Source organism: Cynara cardunculus, assembly GCF_001531365.2.
Source record: "Cynara cardunculus var. scolymus isolate 2C chromosome LG 13, CcrdV1, whole genome shotgun sequence".
In the NCBI taxonomy this organism is placed as follows: Eukaryota; Viridiplantae; Streptophyta; class Magnoliopsida; order Asterales; family Asteraceae; genus Cynara; species Cynara cardunculus.
This window is the reverse complement of record NC_037540.1, coordinates 12391530-12413588: the sequence shown is the minus strand read 5'-3', so window position 1 is coordinate 12413588 and position 22059 is coordinate 12391530. Positions and strand designations below refer to the sequence as shown.

At 35.3% G+C, this 22059-nt stretch overlaps 3 protein-coding genes across 4 annotated transcripts in view; all 3 read left to right on the top strand.

Annotated features, from left to right (window-relative positions):
* Window positions 1–4183: 4183 nt before the first annotated feature.
* On the top strand, window positions 4184–9191 carry LOC112525518 (glycosyltransferase family 64 protein C4-like). Its single transcript, XM_025135681.1, has 5 exons — window positions 4184–4614; window positions 5954–6350; window positions 7577–7740; window positions 7825–7895; window positions 8777–9191. Exons 1-5 carry the CDS (start codon window positions 4415–4417, stop codon window positions 8935–8937), a joined length of 993 nt encoding a protein of 330 aa, XP_024991449.1. The 5' UTR covers window positions 4184–4414; the 3' UTR covers window positions 8938–9191.
* Window positions 9192–10520: 1329 nt separating this feature from the next.
* Window positions 10521–15280, top strand: LOC112525781 (syntaxin-31). Its single transcript, XM_025136048.1, has 6 exons — window positions 10521–10874; window positions 12173–12423; window positions 12539–12681; window positions 13479–13517; window positions 14405–14608; window positions 15028–15280. The coding sequence occupies exons 1-6, from the start codon at window positions 10625–10627 to the stop codon at window positions 15185–15187; spliced, it is 1047 nt and encodes a 348-aa protein (XP_024991816.1). The 5' UTR covers window positions 10521–10624; the 3' UTR covers window positions 15188–15280.
* Window positions 15281–16222: 942 nt separating this feature from the next.
* LOC112524413 (probable zinc metalloprotease EGY2, chloroplastic) overlaps window positions 16223–22059 on the top strand; it is an 11194-nt gene continuing 5357 nt past the window's right edge. The window contains exons 1-12 of one of the 2 annotated variants that reach the window (XM_025134205.1): window positions 16223–16566; window positions 16724–16802; window positions 17403–17477; window positions 17564–17638; window positions 17714–17800; window positions 18216–18302; window positions 18894–18944; window positions 19028–19138; window positions 20332–20406; window positions 20498–20603; window positions 20688–20781; window positions 21334–21487. In XM_025134205.1, coding sequence (XP_024989973.1) covers window positions 16403–16566; window positions 16724–16802; window positions 17403–17477; window positions 17564–17638; window positions 17714–17800; window positions 18216–18302; window positions 18894–18944; window positions 19028–19138; window positions 20332–20406; window positions 20498–20603; window positions 20688–20781; window positions 21334–21487 — 1158 coding nt within the window. In that variant the 5' untranslated portion in view covers window positions 16223–16402. The remainder of the gene's footprint in view (window positions 16567–16723; window positions 16803–17402; window positions 17478–17563; window positions 17639–17713; window positions 17801–18215; window positions 18303–18893; window positions 18945–19027; window positions 19139–20331; window positions 20407–20497; window positions 20604–20687; window positions 20782–21333; window positions 21488–22059) is intronic. The other variant, XM_025134206.1, reaches the window with a different exon arrangement.

Below are 22059 nucleotides of genomic sequence, written 5' to 3'. Positions count from 1 at the left end.
GTTAGGTTGACCATATAAATATGGTTTAATCTTTGTAATTAGTAGAAGGGAGCTAATTGTAATATTCAGATTAATAATAGAGGTTTGACTGAATTGAGAGGGTTGACTTTTTCTCTCAAGGATCTTAATGTTCTTAATGTCATATTCCAGATCTGCCATCATGATTATGAAGATATTAAAGAATTGATCAGTGATTGTGGACACACAGCTGATCACTTTGAAGTGTTAATATTAGATCCTTGATCCAGAGATGGACGGATCTGAAATACGGCTTAGATGATGCACAAAGATTTGAGAGAGTCTTTGATAATCACGCAGAGATGCGAGTTTTGCATGTTTTTAGTTAATGTTCAGATATTAGTCGAGTTTATACGACAATGAGTTGTGAGTATAAATCTTCAGGCTAGTGGAACCAGATATCTTTTTATCTATTAGCTGATTCGGCAAGCTTAAGGTTGATAAAACTGGACGCTTTGTGGGCACTCTGTGGGCACAGTATATAAGAGTTCACTTTCGAGAGATCGAAGTTCTTATAGAAGTCCCATGAGTTCCTGACCAAACTGTTCCAACAATGTTCTTAAGGGAAGCTTACATCCATACCCATCTTTTAATATTAAAAGTTTATTTCATATTTTAACGCTTTGCACCAATCAAAACTCAAATATTTTCTCAACCCGAAACATGTTCAAGAAGTTCATGAAAATCTCAGATTCTCAGTAAGTCCAGTCCCTGTGGAAACGATCTTGGTACTATACCATTTTATTACTTGAAGCGATCAGAGTGTCGGCGTGCACTTGCACCGCCACTTTGGGGTTTTTGTGCTCACTGTGTGCACACTTATGATCATAACGCATCAATGCCTTTGTGTCAAATAATGGGGCTTGCCTCATAGGGTTGTCTTTCTTTTGATGACCCTCTTTGAAATCTATAACCATGGTTGGAAACCAAAGAAACCAAAGGGTTTGCCTCATAGGGTTGTCTTTCTTTTGATGACCCTCTTTGAAATCTATAACCATGGTTGGAACCCAAAGAAACCAAATGGTAGAAATTATAGTGCAAAATTAATTATATTATATTATTATATCTTTATATATATATATATATATATATATATAGGAGCGTTCAAATGAAAACCCTCTCCATTTGTGTAAACCGTGTAAACCAATCTCAACCATCCATTTTCTTGATCAATGGTCAAGATTTGTAGGCTTTATTTATGGAAATTAAAAAAATAAAAAATAAAAATCCAGTTTATTTCATCAATAAGGGTAGAATGGTAAACAATAATTAACAATTGGTAAGCTCCTAATCGTAATCTTTCCGATTGAATCCCGTCTTCATCGCTTACATTCCCCCAAATCAGGCGAATGTATCCTTTCTTCCCCATCGAATATAGTGTTTCCAAAATCATCGATCATCAGAATATTCAAGAAAAATGGTCGGCAATAATGGAGGTATGTTATATTAATTCATGATACATATATTTCAAAAAGAACAAAACCCATTATGCACCCGTTTCATGACCATTCTAACAACTGAACGGATTATTTAGAAAATGAAAACGTTTAGAAAATGCAACATGGATCACAATGAAAGTAGTGCATTAATCTCGAATTATTTARAAAATGAAAACGTTTCATTATCATGAATCTATTTCATTAACTATTTTCCAATGAAACCTTTTCACCTTCAAATTCTTACATGCAGATTAATTTCATAACGAACAAAATCCATTATGAATTATTTCATTAGCTATGAATCTATTTCATTATCTATTTTATTAAGTTTTTTACATGAATATATTTCATTACATATTTTACATGAAACTATTTCATTAACTATTTTATTAACTATTTTACATTAATATATTCCATTATGCACCCATTTCATGATACGTATATTTCAAAAAGAACAAAACCCATTATGCACCCGTTTCATGATCATTCTAACAACTGAACGGATCAACTTCAGATACAATGCATCATGGATCACAATGAAAGTAGTGCATTAATCTCGAATTACTTTATTAACTTTTTTACATGAATCTATTTYATTACCTATTTCACATGAATATATTTCATTAACTATTTTTTTAACTATTTTACATGAATCTATTCCATTATGCACCCATTTCATGATACGTATATTTCAAAAAGAACAAAACCCATTATGCACCCGTTTTATGACTATTCTAACAACTGAACGTATCAACTTCAGATACAATGCAACATGGATCTCAATGAAAGTAGTGCATTAATCTCGAATTGTTAAGAAAATGAAAACGTTTAATTTTCATGAATCTATTTCATTAACTATTTTGCAATGAAACTTTTTCACCTTCAAATTCTTACAGCAGATTAATTTCATGACGAACAAAGTCGATTATGCAATATTTCATTAGCTATGAATCTATTTCATGAATCTATTTTATTAATTTTTTTACATGAATCTATTTCATTAACTATTTTATTAATTTTTTTACATGAACAAGATATCCAACAGATTCATTGCATTGCAAATAATTAAAAATAAAGATTTTAATAATATATTATAATAAAAGTTTGAAACGTTACCATTTTTCATATTTTCTTCTATTAAATTGCCTTAAATAAAATGTATTACTAACCTCCTTAATTATCAAAAAATTGTGTAAAATGACATAAATAACCTTATCAATTAAATTTAATTAAAAAAATAGAATTTTCTTATTGGTCGAAATTGGTTTACACGGTTTTTTAGAATTGGATGGTTCGCATTTGAACCTGCCCCTATATATATGTGTGTGTGTGTGTGTATTACAATTTCACTAATTGTATTTTATTTAACTTTTTCGAATTATTTGAATACTATTTGTTGATGATTTTATTAACAACTAATATATATATTTATATAAACAATCTTCAGATCATTAATCAAAGTACCCATACTACCGCGCAACGCGCGGTTCCCATACTAGTTTGTCTAATACATGATCCAACACTAGTTATTTCTTTCGAGATGTAGCATGGAAGACAAAACATATACATGTTCCGGAGTCCTTTCTTGTGGCTATGCACGAAGACAAGAAAATTTCACTTTTGAAGATACACACAAATGAGAATGCGACAGATACGTTTACAAAGGTATTGTGTTCGACGAAGTTCGAGCATTGATTGAAGCTTATTCATTTGCTCAAGTGTTAGTGTCGCAAGGCAGCAATGTGGTTAGATTGATGTGTAGGTTCGTATGAGGTTGAGTCGAGTTTATGATCAAGATTGTGGTTTGTGATTGGAGATATGTCACTTCTGTTTAGGATTTGCTTGTTGACGGGTGATTGCCATACCGAAGCTTGTTAGCACATGAATCGTTTGTGTTGTCTATCTCATCTTCATGTTTGTGGTGCGTAGGTTAGCTTGTGACTTGGTATCAAGGAAGGATTGTTGTATTTTAATGTGACTCCAAGACCCAAATTGAAGCTTAACTCAAGAAGGTGTTTTTTGGTGCTAAAGGGTGGGTTGCTATAATGACAGATGGAGGATAGCGAGGCAAGATCGTACCAGAAGAGGGGTCTCGCTATGCGATTATGTCATGCTAGAGTGCTCATAGCACAATCGTGGGTTGGATCGCGCCATAAGAGGGGGACTTGGTACAGTTGGTGCAATTGTGCCATGCTATAGTGCTCATAACGCAATCGCGAGGCAAGATCATATGTTGTAGCCTTGGGTTAAAACCTAACTTTTGGGTTTTTTTTGTTAAGTATAGACTTCAGTGTCCTTTTTTTATTAACCTGGGTATCTAACCTGTTATGTGAGCCGACTAATCCTAGGACAACCACCTGCTTTGCAGATAGCCCGGAGTCACTGCATTTGAACCTCCGTGGCCACAAGAAGATTTTTATTTCTACTTAAATTTAAACCTGAGACCTCCTGATACTTTTGACATTTGAAACCAAACTCAAACCAATCATAGACCCATGTTTTTACTCCTCATCAGAAGATATGATAGAGAACTTGAAAGTTGAAACGGCTTCACATGAGGTTTGAGTTTTAAAAGAAGAAATGTCGTTGACTAAGTCAAACTTGGATCCTAGAAGTTGATCAATCCAACGGTTCAAAAACTAAGTCAAACCCTTGACTAAGTTGTACCTGAACACCACCGGAACAAAACTTTCATTTCTCTTTATAGCCCTCTTTATCTGTCCGTAACTGAAAACAGAATACTGACAGAGCTCCTTCGACGGAATCATCACCTCCTCCGCCCATCCACCGTTTTCCGTAAACCAAATTATTGGCCACGAGGATGCATATTGTATTTTGACGTAGTATATGTGAGGAGGTTGAAGAACACAGCGGTAACGGAAAATATACGAATTTGCAGTGAGTAACAGTAATTCATCGGGGTTCGGATCGGCTACTAAGTTCTCTCCTCTGTGGTGATGGTTGCAAGGACGAACTTAATTAGCCGTCGGACGGGACAGAGGTTCCCGCAACCGGCGATTTGGGCCGTTGGCTCAGTCAAGATCAAGTTGTTACTTTTTAGTTGCTTTCTTCTGACGTTGATCGTACTGGCAAGCCGAACGCCGTCATTTTTAGGTTGGGAGCATCAAAGCATTCCTCCTCGTGATCGAACATCGAGGTTAATTAAGTATTTAATATTAAATATATAAGAATTATTATCTTCTGATCTGCATCGGTTGCTCTACAGTTTTGTTTCTCAAATGGTAAATTTGAAAATTAATCACTATTCCAGTGATATAAAACTGTCATACTCTCCCTATATACAGATATTTGTCTGTGAATTTTCGGTGAGTTGAATAGTCAATTACTCTAACTTTCTGTGGTTTTTGTTAATTCTCTGTCGTTTACTTGAGTATATGTTGTACCATTAACTTATCCCTTTGTTAACTTATCACTGTTATGACCTTTAGCTACTTCTGGTACTCAAATTTGACCAACTACCCATATTGCCTCTGTTTTATGCCCTTGAATACTAGCCAGATCTCAAATTTCAGAAACTCATTGCTGAATATATAGATGCATTGACCACAACCTCATTAGTATTGCTGTGTCTGATGCCTCCTGTGTTATAAGCTCTATCCTACTTATGCTGTCTGCAGTCCTTTGTTATGTTCACCACTGGCCAATAGCAAATATGACAATAAGAATGAAAGAGAAAAAGCTTTTCTCTAATTGTTGGATGAACTGAATTAGTAGTTTCAGTTATGCTTGGTTAGTTCATTTAGAGAACGTAGATAAACTTATTCATGGATTTAGACTGCAGAACTTAACAAGAGTACTGTTATTGCCCAAACAACAAGAAAGAAGGCTTCTTTTCTGGGATTAATTCTTAATTTTTTTCGACTTTTAGCTTCTATTTTCCATTTCATTTGCCTTTGAACTTGTAAACCTTTAGAAAATATATTGCTGTCACTGGCCCATTTTGTGTTGACGATAAATTTTCCTAGATTATTCATATGCATACAAGCATACAACAGTGGGTCCATGATAGTTCTCTTTTAAATTGTTATACATCCACAGTACTAAAGCTTCAATCTACACTCTCCACTTGATTAATGTGTACGACACTTTATATTCAACTTCAGGTATCCGGGGGATCATTGTTCATTTTAAGTAAGTGAAACTTGTTTTTTGTCCGAAGATTGCTATAGTTTTCCTGCAGCTGTTGATCTTTGTAACACCCTTCACATTTCATTAGCGAAGAAGAAACTATGTTTAGATCGTTAGGAAGCCATGAATTATTAATCTGAAATGTGCAGGCACTTGTATACATAATATCTTAATTAGGAGAGCATGAGAACCTTGTAAACCTTGTAAGCCCTTTAGCATAAGAACTATCACTGATATTACTAGGAGTTTTGTTTCATTGAACGCACATGGTACTGCATTATCCTTGCTACAATGTCAGTTACAAGTTTCAAACCGTTCTTATGCACGTTTACTTAATTTCTTTACAGGCAAGGGTATACATTGTTAATTAACACATGGAAAAGGTATGATCTTCTCAAGCAATCCATATCTCACTATACACGCTGTCCTGGACTAGACTCGATTCACATAGTATGGAGTGAGCCTGATCCTCCTTCAGATCCTCTTTTGAAATTTCTGAATCATGTTATAAAGGCAAATGTTGGAGCTGGTAGAAAAATCGAGTTAGCATTTGACATAAATGAGGAAGATAGTCTCAACAATAGATTCAAAGAAATCAAGAATCCCAGGACAGATGCTGTTTTTTCTATTGATGACGATATTATATTTCCTTGCTCATCAGTAGAGTTTGCCTTCAGTGTCTGGGAAAGTGCACCAGATACAATGGTGGGATTTGTACCTCGCGTCCATTTAATCGATCAATTGGTACGTCTTTATTATGTCATTCAGATTTTTACATGTTGTGGTCTATGCTGCCTGTTATGTTTTGTTAAATGTTGGATAATTTAATCAATTTTAAGTCAAAGACCCATGGGACGTGCATGTATATATAAGTTCTCCTTTTAGTTGGTGAATGGAGTTGGATCGCTTGTTCAAGTTAACTTCTACAAAAAATGTTTCATTGGAACTGACAAGTTGTTAAGACGTTCTTTTCAATCAACACAACTGTTCTATCTTGGTTTAATGTTTAACTTCCTTGACTACATCAATTGCCAAATTGTCATGGCATACTACCAAATATTGAACGTACTTTGTTTGGTCGACAATATTTTCCATACAAGTCTAATATGTCCACTTGTCTGCACCAAGTCCAAACATGATGACATGTTAAGATGTTGAGTCGCAATCTGTAAAGTTGCATGTCTATGATATAAGTGTGTACATATTAGACCAGCGCTGGAATATAACATTGATATAGTCCTTTCACCTTCTTCAGCTTTTATGACAAATGTCTGTTTGTGCTTAGTTTTTGCTGCCGGAATCTATACATATTTCTCTCATTGGTTAAGATTATAAATATAAGAGGCATTGTTGCGAGTAAACCAAGTGAAGACGAACAATCATACAAACTCAGAACACAGATATTCCTTGGTTCAACCAATAGGGTTACATCCACAAGCAGCAGCAATAAGTTTCATTACTAAGGAAGAACATTTTGCATAATTAATCCAAAAGCAGATGGAGCATTTATATCGTCCAACAGAGATATAATTCTATAAGGACTCCCTTTGCTTTGGTGGGAGCTTTAACCCCAATTGTTGTAGGGATCCAGACTCAATCACGACCACATGTATTTGAGTAATGATCCAGGATTTCTGACCAGGGTGTGTATTTCCTTAACAAAAAATTAAGATGTACTACAATAACAAATTTTTACACTACAAAACACTATACCTAGCGAACCACATAGGTCTCCCCCTGTTTTAAGTTAGAAGAACTCTAGACATATCAACACTAACAAGCCTCATGTGTAGACGCGAACGGAAAATAGGACTAGGCTGCTAGAAAATAGAATATATATATATATATATATATATATATATGCAAATCACAAGAATTTTTGTTGTTCTTTCTCCAGAGTTGGGTAGCTCCTACTTATGTACTAGAAGTAGAAATCCTATCTGATATATACATCTATTTTCCTTTTGTAGAAAGAAAACAAAGATTCCTATGTATATGGTGGATGGTGGCCTGTTTGGTGGACGGGTACATATAGTATGATACTCTCAAAGGCATCCTTTTTCCATAGAAAATATCTACGTTTGTACACTAATGAAATGCCTGCATCACTCAAGGAATACGTGAAGAGGAACAGGTATACTTTTAGATTGTTCCTTGTGATTTAATACCCACCTTTTGCAATTTTGAACACTTCACCCATTTCCAATGAATCCAACAGGAATTGTGAGGATATTGCAATGTCGTTCCTGGTTGCTAATGCCACAGGTGCCCCTCCTATATGGGCAAAAGGTAATTAAACCTAATAACAACTTGCATTTCATACCGTGAACGACTTTTTCTTAACGATTGTATTTTTTTTACGAACTAACCATCATTCTTTAAAAAATATCAAGAAAAACATGATAGGCTGTAGGAATGTGCAGAGTTGGAAATGGAATAGAACCACAGTACTTTGACCTTTTTTTCTTCCAAAATCGCATATTTTTGCATAGTGTAATGCATCTTTTTCCCCCACAAGAATGATCTTTTGTTCGCAGTTAAAAGTCAAGTGCGGTGCTACAAAAAGTCAATCCCATGTTCTTTTAATTGTGAACCTGCAATGGGAATTTGAACTATTGGCTTTCATGGGATTACCACCACACTTTACGGAATATAATTGGACAAAAACTTGTTATCCCACGTTTGGGCCTATATTAAGACCGGGACAAGACAGGAGTTAGTGGGACAAACACCAAATTAGATGAAATAATATTTTTAAAGATGGGACAAGATTGTTAAATTACTAAGCTACTTGTCACAAATTAAAACCTTAAAGACTGCTTAATTCTTTCACCCACCTACCTCACTCTCACCCTTCCGTCAAGTCCCGACAAAATACCAATCGTGTACAGAAAATGATTCTTCTTCTGTGAAAGTTTATTTATACCAACTTGATGCTTCTTCCGTCCATAATTTCTTTTGGCATGTAGTTTAGTGAGACTCTATGACTAATAATCAAATACTCTTAGCATGGTTTCATGATACTCCTCTGCCAATCTTTTCTTTCGCTATGCCAATTTCACGTGGTCTTTTTTTCCTTCCTCTTATTTCTGTATTTCTGCGAGTGTGTCGGTTGTTTCTAAATAGTACGATATTTTCTAATGGTAACTATATTGTTTGCTGTAACATAGGCAAGATTTACGAGATTGGATCCACTGGAATTAGCAGTCTGGGAGGCCATAGCAACAAAAGGACTGAATGTATCAATAGGTTTGTATCTGAATTTGGTAGGATGCCGTTGATACCGACCACTGTGAAGGCTGTCGACAGCCGTGCTACCTGGTTCTGGTGACACTATAACCTTTTATTTTCTTACTTTTTACTAGTTTACCACTCATTTAGTACGATATTAAGACGTAGCTAATTATGTATGTTATATTTGTCACTCATTTTAACGTTTGTAGCAGCCATTAATAGTTTAGTCAAACCATCGTGCGTTAGCATCCGTATGGAACCTGAAGCTTAGCCTGTTATTTTGTACCATTTGATGTAACAACATATTTTAGATGAAAGATGGAAGCCTTCGTTAATTGGTTCGATTGGTTATATGTAGTTCTGCTTTCAACTTTCGAGTTAGTTTAAAATGGGCAAATCAGTTTTATCCATCTGATATAAAAATCGATCATATTTATTTAGCGTTTTATACATTTTCCCCCCTCAGTTGTGGGTAATCAAATTGTTCAAACGCATTTTTATCGTGGTCCATGTTGATAGATCAATCCATACACAAATATGAGAACATTATGGGGTAGAGCAATACAACATGGCGAGTTCAAAAAAAAAATATTGCATTTCTATTTGGGCCATTTTTTCATAATCTAAATGCAGTCATGTTTAGAGGCAGATTGACCTATTTATCTATATTTTGGTTGGAGCTATTGTTTGTTGGATCCATTTTGTAATTTGCAGGTTATCAAATTGGATCACAACTTTGCTTGCATCATCTTATCTATACAAGTCCACGTTACTCCGATTGGACCCATTTGTATTTGCATCGAATCTAAGCTTTTTATGAAAAACCTTTTCAAATATGGTTTTTAGTGTTCCGTCATAAGGCGTGTGTTGCAATTTTTATATTGCACGTGTCTTTTCCCATTTAACAAAATTGCCAAATTGTAACGATGTGATGCCAAGGCTTTTTGGTTATGGTTGGTTACTACTTTGGTGATATATTTGGGAACTAAAGACCTGGATTGAAAACCATTAGCTTCAGAGCTGGATAAATCATGTGACATTATTTTTTAATAAAAAACTGGAAATTGGAATGGAATAATAATACAAATTCATAGAAATTGAAGTAACAAATATTAATGTAAGCTTGAGAGATTTAATAATCGAGTGAATGTCCCTTGGCTTTGAGTTTTTTTATAAGTATATAATATTTATATACAACAAATGTAACAAATAAACTCACACACCATTTTCTCTTATGGTGAGGTTTGAACCTCTGACATTTTAGGAGGCCAAAGACTATGATACCGCTAGGATAAAGACCATTTGGTCCCTTGGCTTTGAGTTAGTGGTGTACAATCGTTAGATTGGTCAATTTTAAACAACCGAACTTAATGATCACGGTTTAAAATTCTTAACCCGCTCAAAACATTTTAAAAGTATAACTTAACCCAAACCATGCGGATTGGATTAAGTTTGGTTCGAAACACCTTGTTGATATTACACATACGACACTTGTTTGATTCKATTCGATTCGAGATTGTCTCTCAAAAGAATCACTAACATTGATATTAGATATACGTCAAGATTAATACGTACTTTTTCAATTTTTCAATGCTAGACATTGAAATAAAAATAACAATATCCATAATTTTTTATTACAATTTAACTTGCAAGAGGGGATGTTAGAAAAATCCTTGTATAAAATATGTAGACTTCAATATGACGCGAGAGTGGAAATGTAAAGTGACCAACGACAGATATTTGCTCCATTTATTCAGGGTTATGCAAATCGCCCGCAACCAACAATGGTGTCTGCCGGAGCCTCCACCTACCGGGATCGGACATCGGAGTTTCGATCTCTATCCGACACATTGAAGAAATTTGGGCGAATATCTGCTGCCAATCCAGATCGAACATATCAGCACAACGATCCATCTACGTCTTCTAAACTACCGCTAACTCCTTCTTCATATCGATCTGAATTCAACAAGAAGGCTTCTCGTATTGGATTAGGCATCCATGAAACCTCCAAGAAAATTGCCAGACTCGCCAATCGTAAGCATTGGTGACTTTACGCATCTCCTTTTGTTAAACGTAGGGTTTGAGATTCTATTTATCATTTTCCATGATTCAATCCAATTTTTTATTACTTGCCCTCTCTTTTGAACTATTCTCGTGTGGATTAAAATCTTTGTTTCTATGTGCATATAGATCTTTATTCAATTAATAACAAGTGATCATACCTTTTTAGCGAACTAGCGGGATACATTATGGTGCAGTACCAGCAATCCTTTCTTATTTGAATTTGTAAGGATGACCAAATAGTTAGATGCCGATATGTAGCGCCGACCCATATATGTTGCTCAAGGAGCACTTAGATGTTTCAATTGGTTTCTGCAACTTCTCAGTAGGATCTTTTGAGAGTTGGCAAATAATGACATAGATTCAGAGGCCATCAGATTATACTTGCTTATTTTCTGGTGATGGTAATACTACGTCATAAAATAGAATCGTCTGAGAGGCGGTAAGTTGTGATGTTATCTAGAGGCAATTAGATTATGCCTGTCTATGCTCTGCAAAGGTTGGTAAAAATTGACAGTGATCCAAGACCATCAGATTATGCCTGTTTATGTCCTGGTGAAGTTTATAATGTATAAGCCACCCATGCAATGCATCACCACAACGGGTTAGATAATTAGTTATGAGATCACAGTTAAAGGGTGAGAAATTCTTTATTCTCTATTGATGTGAGCTTCAATGTGACTAAAACAGCTTCTTAGTTCTTTATCCCTTGGAGTCCCAACCACTTCGGTTTGATTCTCGTTTATCTGGCTATTGGTACATGGGATTTATTATTGTTGTTGATAGGAGAGGATTAGATAACGTGCCATATTTCCACGGATAGGAAATAACATTGAAAGATCAGTTATGGGTTGGAATGATTCTATTACCATATATCATTATTAAGCCTTCCATTTGTGTTGCCAATTGATTGATCATGGAGGATCAGGTAGCAATTCTTTAGTCTAGAGCTGAGGAGTCAGACCGGTAGCATGTCCGTCATAACGTACTGCACGTTTAGCTTGACTATAGTTTCAACACTTTCACCTACTATTCATCAAATATTGTTGGTTTCTGATGTGATCATTCAACTTGTTTGCATCATATGCCAGCACGCTCAAAAATATTATTGGAAGATGTTCCGTTCTAAATCATGAAAAATCTTGCTAGCCTTGTGAGGATTATCTATTGAATTGCAGTTTTTTTGGTTTAATGTTGCTATACTAATGACTAGAGTTCCAAAAGCTTGGCCAACGTACATTTCTTAACATCTTTATTGGGTGGACATGCAGTGGGTAAAAAGTCATCGATCTTTGATGATCCCTTGAAGGAGATTCAAGAATTGACGGCCTTGATAAAAAATGATATAACAGCCCTAAATGTAGCTGTTTCTGATTTGCAAACTCTTCAGAACATGGAAATTGCTGATGGTGATTATTCAGAAGACAGAGTTGTCCATTCTACTGCTGTTTGTGATGATTTGAAGAACAAGCTCATGGGAGCTACAAAGAAGTTTCAGGATGTATTAACAGCAAGGAGTGAGGTTTGTATTCATGGTGTACTTTGTTTCTTTATTCTCCTCTTTTGTGGTTACAACTGCAGCAATCAGGCCTCATCTCCCTCACACTTCTGTCATTTCATCCTTGTGCTTACGGCAGAACATCAAGGCTCATGAAAATAGGAGACAAATCTTCTCTACAAATATATCAAGAGGGAACCCGTTAAGGCAGCAAACAGAGAATGTGATGGAGCCACCTCCTTGGTCGAGCCCATCTAGATCATCTGCAAATCAACCATCTGAGTGAGTCTGATGATTTTATTTGGATTTGTATGGTTGTTAATGGCATATTAATATAAACTAATTGAAGTAGGAGAAAATGGAGGCAATATCCCTCCACATGATAATATTACATAGGGTTTTACAAACATTGGCCGTGTTGAGAAATAGATGTATCATTCTGTTGCAGTGTAGTAGTACTTAGTATAATGTTTAATGCGTTTTAGTGTTGTTTTGGAGGGGAGAACATTTATATATGTGTGCGGAAGTAGTTTGTATAGACATATTGCTAGCGGTTGACTAGCACTTAATATGATTTTAAAGGTGTTTTTAATGTCATTTTTGAGGGCGGAACAGTCATGTACGTGTCAAAGTAGTTTGTACGTAGATAATGATATGACAACTTTGATGATGATACTTAAACTTAATTGGTCAGTGAAGATCTAATACTTCTAGCATAATACTACAACCAAACTCCTACAGTTAACCTGGTTTGATCATGTGTCTATTCGTAGGGTTGTCACTCAGTTCATTGTTGCTCTTAGCTTTATTGTCTTTTTGCTTGTGCTGACGCAATCTTTCCAAGGAACATTAGAAATTTTGACATGCTTACAAAGTCAATATAAGGGTGGTGTTATTCACTAACAAAGGATTCAACATTCAAGTAACCTCATGTTATGCATGCAAAAAAGAGCATTCATTCAGCATATAAATGTCATTGATACTAGGTGTCTACCTTTTTTTTGTCTTGTACCTGATATATCATTTTACAAAAGAGTGATTCTCCTTTTATTTGCCTTAATGAGCTTTGTCATTCTCAGATCTTCAGGAAGTGGAGTTCAAGTGGGCAACCAACTAAGGTATATATATATATATATATATATATATATATATGTATATTTATTTTTTATATTGTCTGGTCTTTTGTTTGAGCTTTTTTATAATTATGACTTTGTGCCTTCCCCTTTATTTCGTCTGACCTTATTCTTTACTCATTTCTATTGTCTATTATTAGCACTAGAAATCCTAATAAACTTCTTGTTGTACGAAATGTGTAGTCCGTGGCTAAATTTATTATTAGCTATAGTGTCCCACAAGCTACTTGTGGACGCAAACTTCTGTAATCAACTAAAATAAGGGTGATCTGATTCTTAATTAGGATATACAATCTTAATCTTTTGACTTCTCAAGAAACTGAACAGCATAAATCATTAAACATAAAATAGTTTCTGCATATCTTAATGTTAATTTCATTTTAGTTATCCTTCCTAGAAGTGAGATAAACATAGGAAGCCCATACCTTTATAGTTGGATTTGGTAGAGGAGGAAGCGATGGAAGTTGAACCGTGGCTTTGCTTAGGGAAAAGAGACCCACATTCCATTCGTAATGTTGTTAACCAATATGTATATTAGAAAATATCGTGTCCAAATACTCCCTCCATCCTACAAAAATGGCAACATTTCCTTTTTCTGGACAGTGTCCAAGTGAAAACTGCCTATTTGCCCATTATGATCAATGCACAAAAATTGATGGTATTGATTTGAGTCCACACTTTCCTTAAACTATGTGCCGAGTCAAATGTTACAAACGGATCTGTAAGAAACAAAAATTGCAAATGTCTAAATGCATGAGTTTATGTATGATACTGTGGTGTGCGAGACATGAACACATATGTGTGTCTTTTTATAGACCTGTTCGTTTATTTTTCTGTTTGTAGATAACATGTATTATATTCTATCAATGCAGACGAAGGTTAGCTGCTGATACTACTCCTTCCCAGCATATGGAAGCGTCCATGTTGCAGCAGCAGCAGGTGGTTCCGCAACAAGAGAACTATTCTCAAAATCGTGCAGTTGCTCTACAGAGTGTTGAGTCTACAATTACAGAACTGAGTGGGATTTTCACAAATTTGGCTACAATGGTTGCTCACCAGGGGGAGTTGGCTATCAGGTTGGTTCATCCTATCCATAGTTTACTTTTTAGAATGAACTCCCTCCATGCCATGAAAATCTCAACATTTTTTTTTTCTGGAAACTTGCGCATAGTTATTTATCAACTGTTAGAGCCACCCAGAAACCCGACCAACCCAAGCAGACAATAACCTGATATAGCTGAAACCACCAATTAATTGGGTTAGGCCCAGCTGCAAACCGAAGTTGTTAAACGTCAACAAGTGTTAGCTCCTGTGACTTTCAAAAACCCAAGTGGGTTTAGCTCTGCGAATTTTGAGAGGCTTGCAAAATCCCTCCATTACTTTCGTAAGATTCTTGGGATGGGAATTAAATGGACATTTTCCATAAACTATGTCCAAAGTGAAGATTGCAAATTTTAAAAGGTGAATTGACAAATGATGATGAATGATGTATCAGGATTGATGACAATATGGAAGAAACTATGTCGAATGTTGAAGGTGCTCGTGGAGCTCTTTTGAAACATTTAAACCGTATATCATCAAACAGGTGGCTATTAATCAAAATATTTGCTATTTTGATATTCTTTCTCATTATATTCCTATTTTTCCTGGCCTAGTTAGTACTCAATAATATGTTTGTTTTGTTGTTAGAAAAAACATATTCTATAGCTTTGCTTGTTTGTTTCTAAAGAGCATCGTTGAGAGTGCCTGTGTGTATTGTTTTTTACACTCTAAATGGTGTTTACTTTTTATAATGATGTAGTTGTGTCACTGCAAATAACAGTGTTCACATGGAAAGAGAATAAACCCAGTAAAAGAGGGTTTTTGTATTGTGAAGCATTAGAGTCCTCGATTGTCACTTGAAAGAAAAATAAAATCAATCCGTTAGTTCAAAACCGTAATTCTCAAGGTAAATTGTTGTCGGTGACTCCATGCAGACGGAGGCCGTGAGTCGTCAGTGATGGTGTTTGTTTCTAATTACGTGAAAAAGGTGGTGTTGGGTTTAATAATTTGTTTTGTATTTTAAACATAATCTTTCAATTTACTATGGACAAGCGTATTAAAAAAAATTTAAAACTGTGTTCAAAATTAAGATTAAAGAGAGTAGGGAATTTTTCTATAAATTTTTTGGACATTTCTCTAGGAACTCTATTTGGTTATTCCCAGCCTTCAACCAACCAATGCCAAACGGAGTAAATGAAAATAGAGGGCAAAAGAAATTTTGTTACTTTATGAAAGATTTCAGTAATTCTTTTCTTTATTTAGAAAAAAAAAGTATATCCAATTCATATTTTAGAAATTTTGACATTAATTATGTTATTAAAATATTTAATATTTAAAAAACTTTCAATGAAAATAATAATAAATTTAATTTTATCAGTATAAATAATAAAAAATGATTGTAAAATTTAATAATTTCTTATTTTCTCCATTTAAAGTTTTATTTTGAAAAAATCTATTAGATACATACATTATAGTGTTATACATACAAGAGGTTCTAAAATTTCCAAAAATGGTAAAAGAGAGCCCAGTTATTCGGATCTTGAACTTAAAGTAAGAAAGTCCGACGGGCTGAAGCCCAATAAGATAAGGTTTGCTTTGCATCGAAAGAAACAATGGGTTCCATTCCATCCTTGCGGGAATAGTTATGGCGGGTAAACAACAATACTCCAGATTCCATTTCAACTTCTTTCCTTCGTTTTTTGAAGATAAGATTTTGAAATATCTCAGGATTTCCTTTCCCTCTCCGCCTTTAACAACCCATACACCCAAAACCCTCCACGGTTTCACTTCCATCTCTTCTTAAACCCTCATGACGCCTGCTTTTTAACATGAGTTTTTCAGCGACTATGACTACGTCGGCGTCTTTTCGCGGCAACTTTATTCCTTTATCGCACTGCAGTTCGTGTTCTGACCTCCGATTCCAACCCTTCATTTCTTCTTCTATCAATCATGGCCGTCGGCGGAATAGTTATCCTCTGAAATGCGTTTCCGGGTAAAATTCGTTTATATTAATCGTACACTGTTCTTAATTTCCTTAGAGATCGTCTGAGGCCATCTGAGGTGAGGTCCGGTGGGTTGTTTTTGTGTACCGATTTCTGAATTTATAGTTTGAATTTTGTTCCAAGTATAATGTTATGATCCAAATTTAGGTTAGTGGTTAGAGGCAACCGAGTGATAAAATGCAGAGCGAGTGAAACGGAGACTGGAGGAGGCGACGATAATGATAAAGTGATGCATCTTTTGCCTTTTTGTGTTTACTTATGTGGTGTCTCCCGATATGCCGAACCCTTATTTTGGTTATTGTGGTTAAAAGGCTTTAACAAATTGATTTCTAGTTTTATTTTTGAATGGTTTAGTATAAAAGCAAACCAAACAAACCCATTAATACACGGCAAATGTAATGTTTGGAGGTGGTTTCTTGAATAACTCCGGATTGTAAAACAAAATTTAAAGAAGCAAGATAACAGATGAAACCATTATAAACAGACTATATTGACCAAATTACAGGTTTAGCTTCTTCTTAGTAAGCCTAAAAGCTTAGCATTAGGCACGAATAGTGCGGTAATCATCGTTTTTTTGTTCATAATTGAATGGGTTCTAACAATGATGACAACATTGTTAAGAAGATCTGAACATTGCCACCGCGTGGTTGAATACTAGAATCACAGTGGCCCAATAATTAAAGCCATAAAACTGCAGCAATCAATTGTCAAAGCCATAAAACCACATTTACCAAAATATGAGTTTTGGGTTGATTATTCAAATGCAATTTTGTTCATTCAAATTATATCTAGTTACAAGCTTGGATTTTTCTAACATATTGTCTAGGAAAGGGAAGTGCATGAAGATGTTGAAATTGCAGAATCAACAAATCCAAGTGGTCCGGTCATTGATAAAGGAAAAGTAACCACCTTGATAGCTATAATCAATTTTCAGAAATGGGCGTTAGATTCTTGATTTTAGAAGTAACTTGTAAGCTTTCTTGTTAGGATAAGGGCCAACTTAGTCAGTTGGAAGCACTCAACAAATTTCTGGATGGTACCAAGGCCGAAGGACTCAGTGAGGTATTTCCAGTTCACGTGTCCGAAAAGTAAATATGTAATTGGTATTTTGTGCTGATCGAAAATTGTTCTTGTTAGGATAAAGGCCAACCTACTCAGTTGGAGATGCTTAACAAGTTACTAAACAAAGATGGTGCTGATGCTAAAGCCAAAGAAGGCATTGAGGTATTTCCCTTTTCAGAGTGTTAATTCATGGAATTCAATGAGAACATTGTATTTTTACTGAGGGAGAACACTCATTATGTACCACAACAGATAGGCCAGTAAGATGTCAAACATATAAGATAAAAAAATCACTTATTGTCATTTCTCAATTAATGATACTTCATTTAGCTACTTAATAAGATAAGAAGATCCATAAAAAGATCAAATAATGGGTGGGGAAGGTCTATTAGAACATAATATTTGTGGGGAGAACCTTAAACATAGAGTTAACTTAATGGACTCTCGTGGAATTAATGGATAAGCATGATTAAATCTAGATAACTTAATTCTATATTCTAACACTAAGCATTCTTAATCTAGTAATTTAGTCAGTATGTGAGATATTAATTTGCCATGTGTTGTTATTACTTGTTAGGATAAGAGTCAGCTTGGTCAATTGGAGACACTCAACAAGTTATTAAACAGTGATGATGCTGAATCTAAGGGCAAAGGACTCTCAGAGGTACTTCCCTTCTGAAGCATTCTGAATTTTACTTGCAGCTTGTGTTTGCCATGGTTTTGTTTTACAACTCAGACATTGATGAAACTGCAGCCATTATAGGGTTTATAGTGTCTTGCAAGAGGCCTGGATTGGCAACTTGCTTGGTGAATAAATCATGTGTATTGAATGTGGCAAAAGCATAGCTAGATAATTAATGAAGTTCAGTGTTCTGGTCATCTTGCTATGCATGTAGCTATTGTGAGTTCAGAGTTGCATGTTCTAACAACGTGCCCACAGTATCCTATATTCTTATTGAAGCAGTCTGAAACACACATGCGTGCCTTAATGCAATTCACACAGCTTTTGACAAATTGGTGACAAGCCTTTGCGCAAAATTGAGTTTCCTGAAGGCTTATCCTGCTTACTTCTTACTTGGTCATCATCCAAGGCCCATCATGAGTTTTGAGATTCATCTGAAGAAACATTATAGCAGATACCAAAATGTGTTTGACTTTGTGTCTGGAGAATCGCTGCAAAACCATTATACAAGAAAAATACAAGCTCTGAAGTTTTGCATATTTTGATCTCTTATACTATTTTGTTTTAAAACAGGATGCTGATAATATACCGGTTACGAGTGGATCACCCCTGCCAGGTGTGAAGGTGAATATTTCATATAATGTCCTTTCCACTTTTTAAGCATATGGCGTTGTTTCTCTCTTTTAACTTCCAATGGTTCTTAACAGCCACAGCAGCTTGATGACTTAATCATGATCCCGAAGGAAACAGTCGACATCCTGAAAGACCAAGTGTTTGGATTTGACACTTTCTTTGTGACTAGCCAGGAGCCCTATGAGGTGATTGAATACATGACCGTCTTTTATTATTAGGAAGCATTTAAATTGGTATCACAAGAGTTTCAATGTTTTCGACTAATTACAAGTTTGGAAATATCTTATTAAAAATAGTATCCATTTAGAGAAGCAAAAAAGTAGGTAGCCGATGTGGAACTTGTTAGATGCCGGCTCCGATACCATGTTAGAATATGTGGTATGCTATCCCCTATTCTCTTTGTAAAAGAGCCTTTGTAGAGAGAGGGGAGACCCGCAGTGGTGGAACCAAAATTTGGGTCCGGCTGGTCCTATTAATGTTATTATACAAATTCATAAACAAAATTCAAATATATAAAAATCCCAATCCACAATCTAGGATCTGCATGAAGATCGTCTAAGTCTTGTCTGCCTAATCTATAGCTGTTTTTCACTTTGTTAGATACGTATCCATAACTGTTAAAAGTTAAACTAATTAGTCAACTAAAAGGATACAACGCCTTACTTAATTCTCAAATGTAAATATTAAGATTTAAGAACAGAAACAAGAACTAGAACATTATAAAAAAGACATACAAAACTATATAAGAAAAACGTGTTTATTGTAAACTTGTTCGGTAGTTAAGAATTAGGTTGTCAACACAGTTCCAACTTTTGTTTGGAAATGAGAAGATGAACTACTGTAAATCATGTAATTTGAAATAGGGGTTTACTATATCCATTGGTTAGCAACTAAAAACAAATAAATAAGCAGAAAAAATAACAAAAGCATAGAAGCAAATCAATATTAAACAAGGTAATGAGATGCTTCATACTTTGGTCCTGGGTTCCAAGAAATCAGGGAAAATAGTTTTTTTAAACACAATTTAAAAAAGAAAAGGAATATAATAATACTTATAAAATGTTATGAAAATAAAGATGATTGGAGTTTTGTAGGAGGAAGTATACAAAAAACGGTTCTTATTGAGAAGCTAGGCCTAACGTATATACATGTGAATTGGTCCATGACTAGCCGATGTGGGACTCTATCACTGACCAGTCAATATGTTTTCTGTTCCCCCAAAGTTGATTTCCCTTATGGGCACGGTTGGATGCTCTTTTTTCCGAGAAATTCTTTTAACCACCCTTTTTGTTGGTGACTCTGAACTAGTTCCATCTCATTCATCATGTCTCTGTCATTAGAAAACGAGTCTTTTATCTGATGCTTCTGTCTGTTACAGGGTGGAGTACTGTTCAAAGGGAACCTGCGAGGACAGGCTGCAGTGTGTTATAGAAAGATAGAAAAAAGGCTACAGGTTAGTTTACCCACATATGATCTCTTTTCACCATGATAAAGGTTAACTGTGTGCATTCTACTCATTTATTTTGAGCATACTCTTTGTGAAGGAGACTTTCGGGGATCAATATAAGCTTTTTCTTCTAATCAATCCTGAGGATGATAAACCTGTGGCAGTTGTGGTTCCCAGAAAGACTTTACAACCTGAAACAACTGGTATTATGTTGTCAAATTAGAAGGAAGATCCTCTTCTAGAAATTGCTGGAGTTGAATCTAAATCCTCATTTTTTTCCTTTACAGCTGTCCCCGAATGGTTTGCTGCTGGATCTTTTGGATTAGTTTCAATATTCACATTACTACTACGTAATGTGCCAGCATTGCAGTCCAACTTGTTGTACGTAAATCAATCCCAGCGTTCTAATACTCTGATGTTTAGATCTATATATACAAAGATGATGTTAATGTCCCTTGAACTGAAGCTATCATGGTAACTTAGCATTTAGTGCAAAGTCTTTTTGATCATCTATAGTCAATGTTGAGTTTTTTAGACATGCATTTCATTGTTGATAGATTAATTAACGTAAATATTGCCAAGTAATGCCTTAAAATGATGACTTCCATGTGGGAATATTTATATAATCAAATGGAGCTTTTTCTTGTATTCTTCTTTGCTATCTCATCTGGAGAGCAGATCCCATTCCTTTTCTGTTTTCCAGATAGCTTCCAATTACAATGTGCCTAGTTAATGAACAAAAGCATGAGGCAAAGTGATCTTAGATAAGGAAAACGTGCCACAAAAGTTTTGCAAACTGCATTTATTTGTGCCACACCATAATATATTGAATCATTTTTATGATGTAACTTTTGTTCCTTCCCTTTGTTTCTTCCTTCTGAGAACCTGGATATAACCACCCAGTTAACAATAATCCACATTGTAATTTCCCAGATCCATTTTTGACACTCCCGATTTATTGAAGGATGGTCTTTCTGGAGCCCTTGTAACTGCACTTGCTTTGGGTGTACATGAAATCAGCCACATTTTGGTTGCCAGAAGTGCAGGAGTTAAGCTTGGGGTTCCATTTTTTGTACCGAGTTGGCAGGTGAGGTTGAGTTTCTTTGCTATATACTTAGCTCTATGTATGTGGTGCTTACTAAATCACGACAGGGAGCCTAGAGGCTTCTCTACTGTAACTTTTTTTCTTCACAATTTAGCTTTTGGTGTCTTCATATGGTGTACTTCTTGGGGAATACACAATAATTAACCGATAGGAAAGCAAAATTTGTGGGGTGAAAAGGGGAGACAAAATTATGGAACAAATAAAGAATTGTTGTCAAAGTTAAACACACAGGGAGTAAACCAAACCAAACCAAATGAGCCTAGTATATCCCGAACGGAGGTGGGGTCTGGGAGGGTGGGATATGTGTGATGTAAACTGATAGCAATTGTCGGTTGTTTATTGTAATCAAAACAGAAAATGGAATATTCCAGACTTTTGAGAGGTCTGGTTCTCTCCCAAAGAGTTTACACTCACTTTGAAAATACAAAAAACAGAATATCTCAACCCCTAACAACTCAGCCCCACTTAAAGGAGACTTGCCGCCTTATTCTACCCAAGAGTACCAAAAATACCCTTCACTTATTCACAATAACAGCTAAGACCCTTTAACAACT

What these genes read in the sequence shown, in the direction of transcription:
- LOC112525518 (XM_025135681.1), top strand. Translation starts at nt 4,415, where the DNA reads ATGGTTGCAAGGACGAACTTAATTAGCCGTCGGACGGGACAGAGGTTC. An exon ending in CCTCGTGATCGAACATCGAG is followed by an intron (nt 4,615 to 5,953) that starts GTTAATTAAGTA and finishes ATTTCTTTACAG; the next exon opens with GCAAGGGTATACATTGTTAA. An exon ending in TCCATTTAATCGATCAATTG is followed by an intron (nt 6,351 to 7,576) that starts GTACGTCTTTAT and finishes TTCCTTTTGTAG; the next exon opens with AAAGAAAACAAAGATTCCTA.
- LOC112525781 (XM_025136048.1), top strand. Translation starts at nt 10,625, where the DNA reads ATGGTGTCTGCCGGAGCCTCCACCTACCGGGATCGGACATCGGAGTTT. An exon ending in CAAGTGGGCAACCAACTAAG is followed by an intron (nt 13,518 to 14,404) that starts GTATATATATAT and finishes CTATCAATGCAG; the next exon opens with ACGAAGGTTAGCTGCTGATA. An exon ending in CAGGGGGAGTTGGCTATCAG is followed by an intron (nt 14,609 to 15,027) that starts GTTGGTTCATCC and finishes ATGATGTATCAG; the next exon opens with GATTGATGACAATATGGAAG.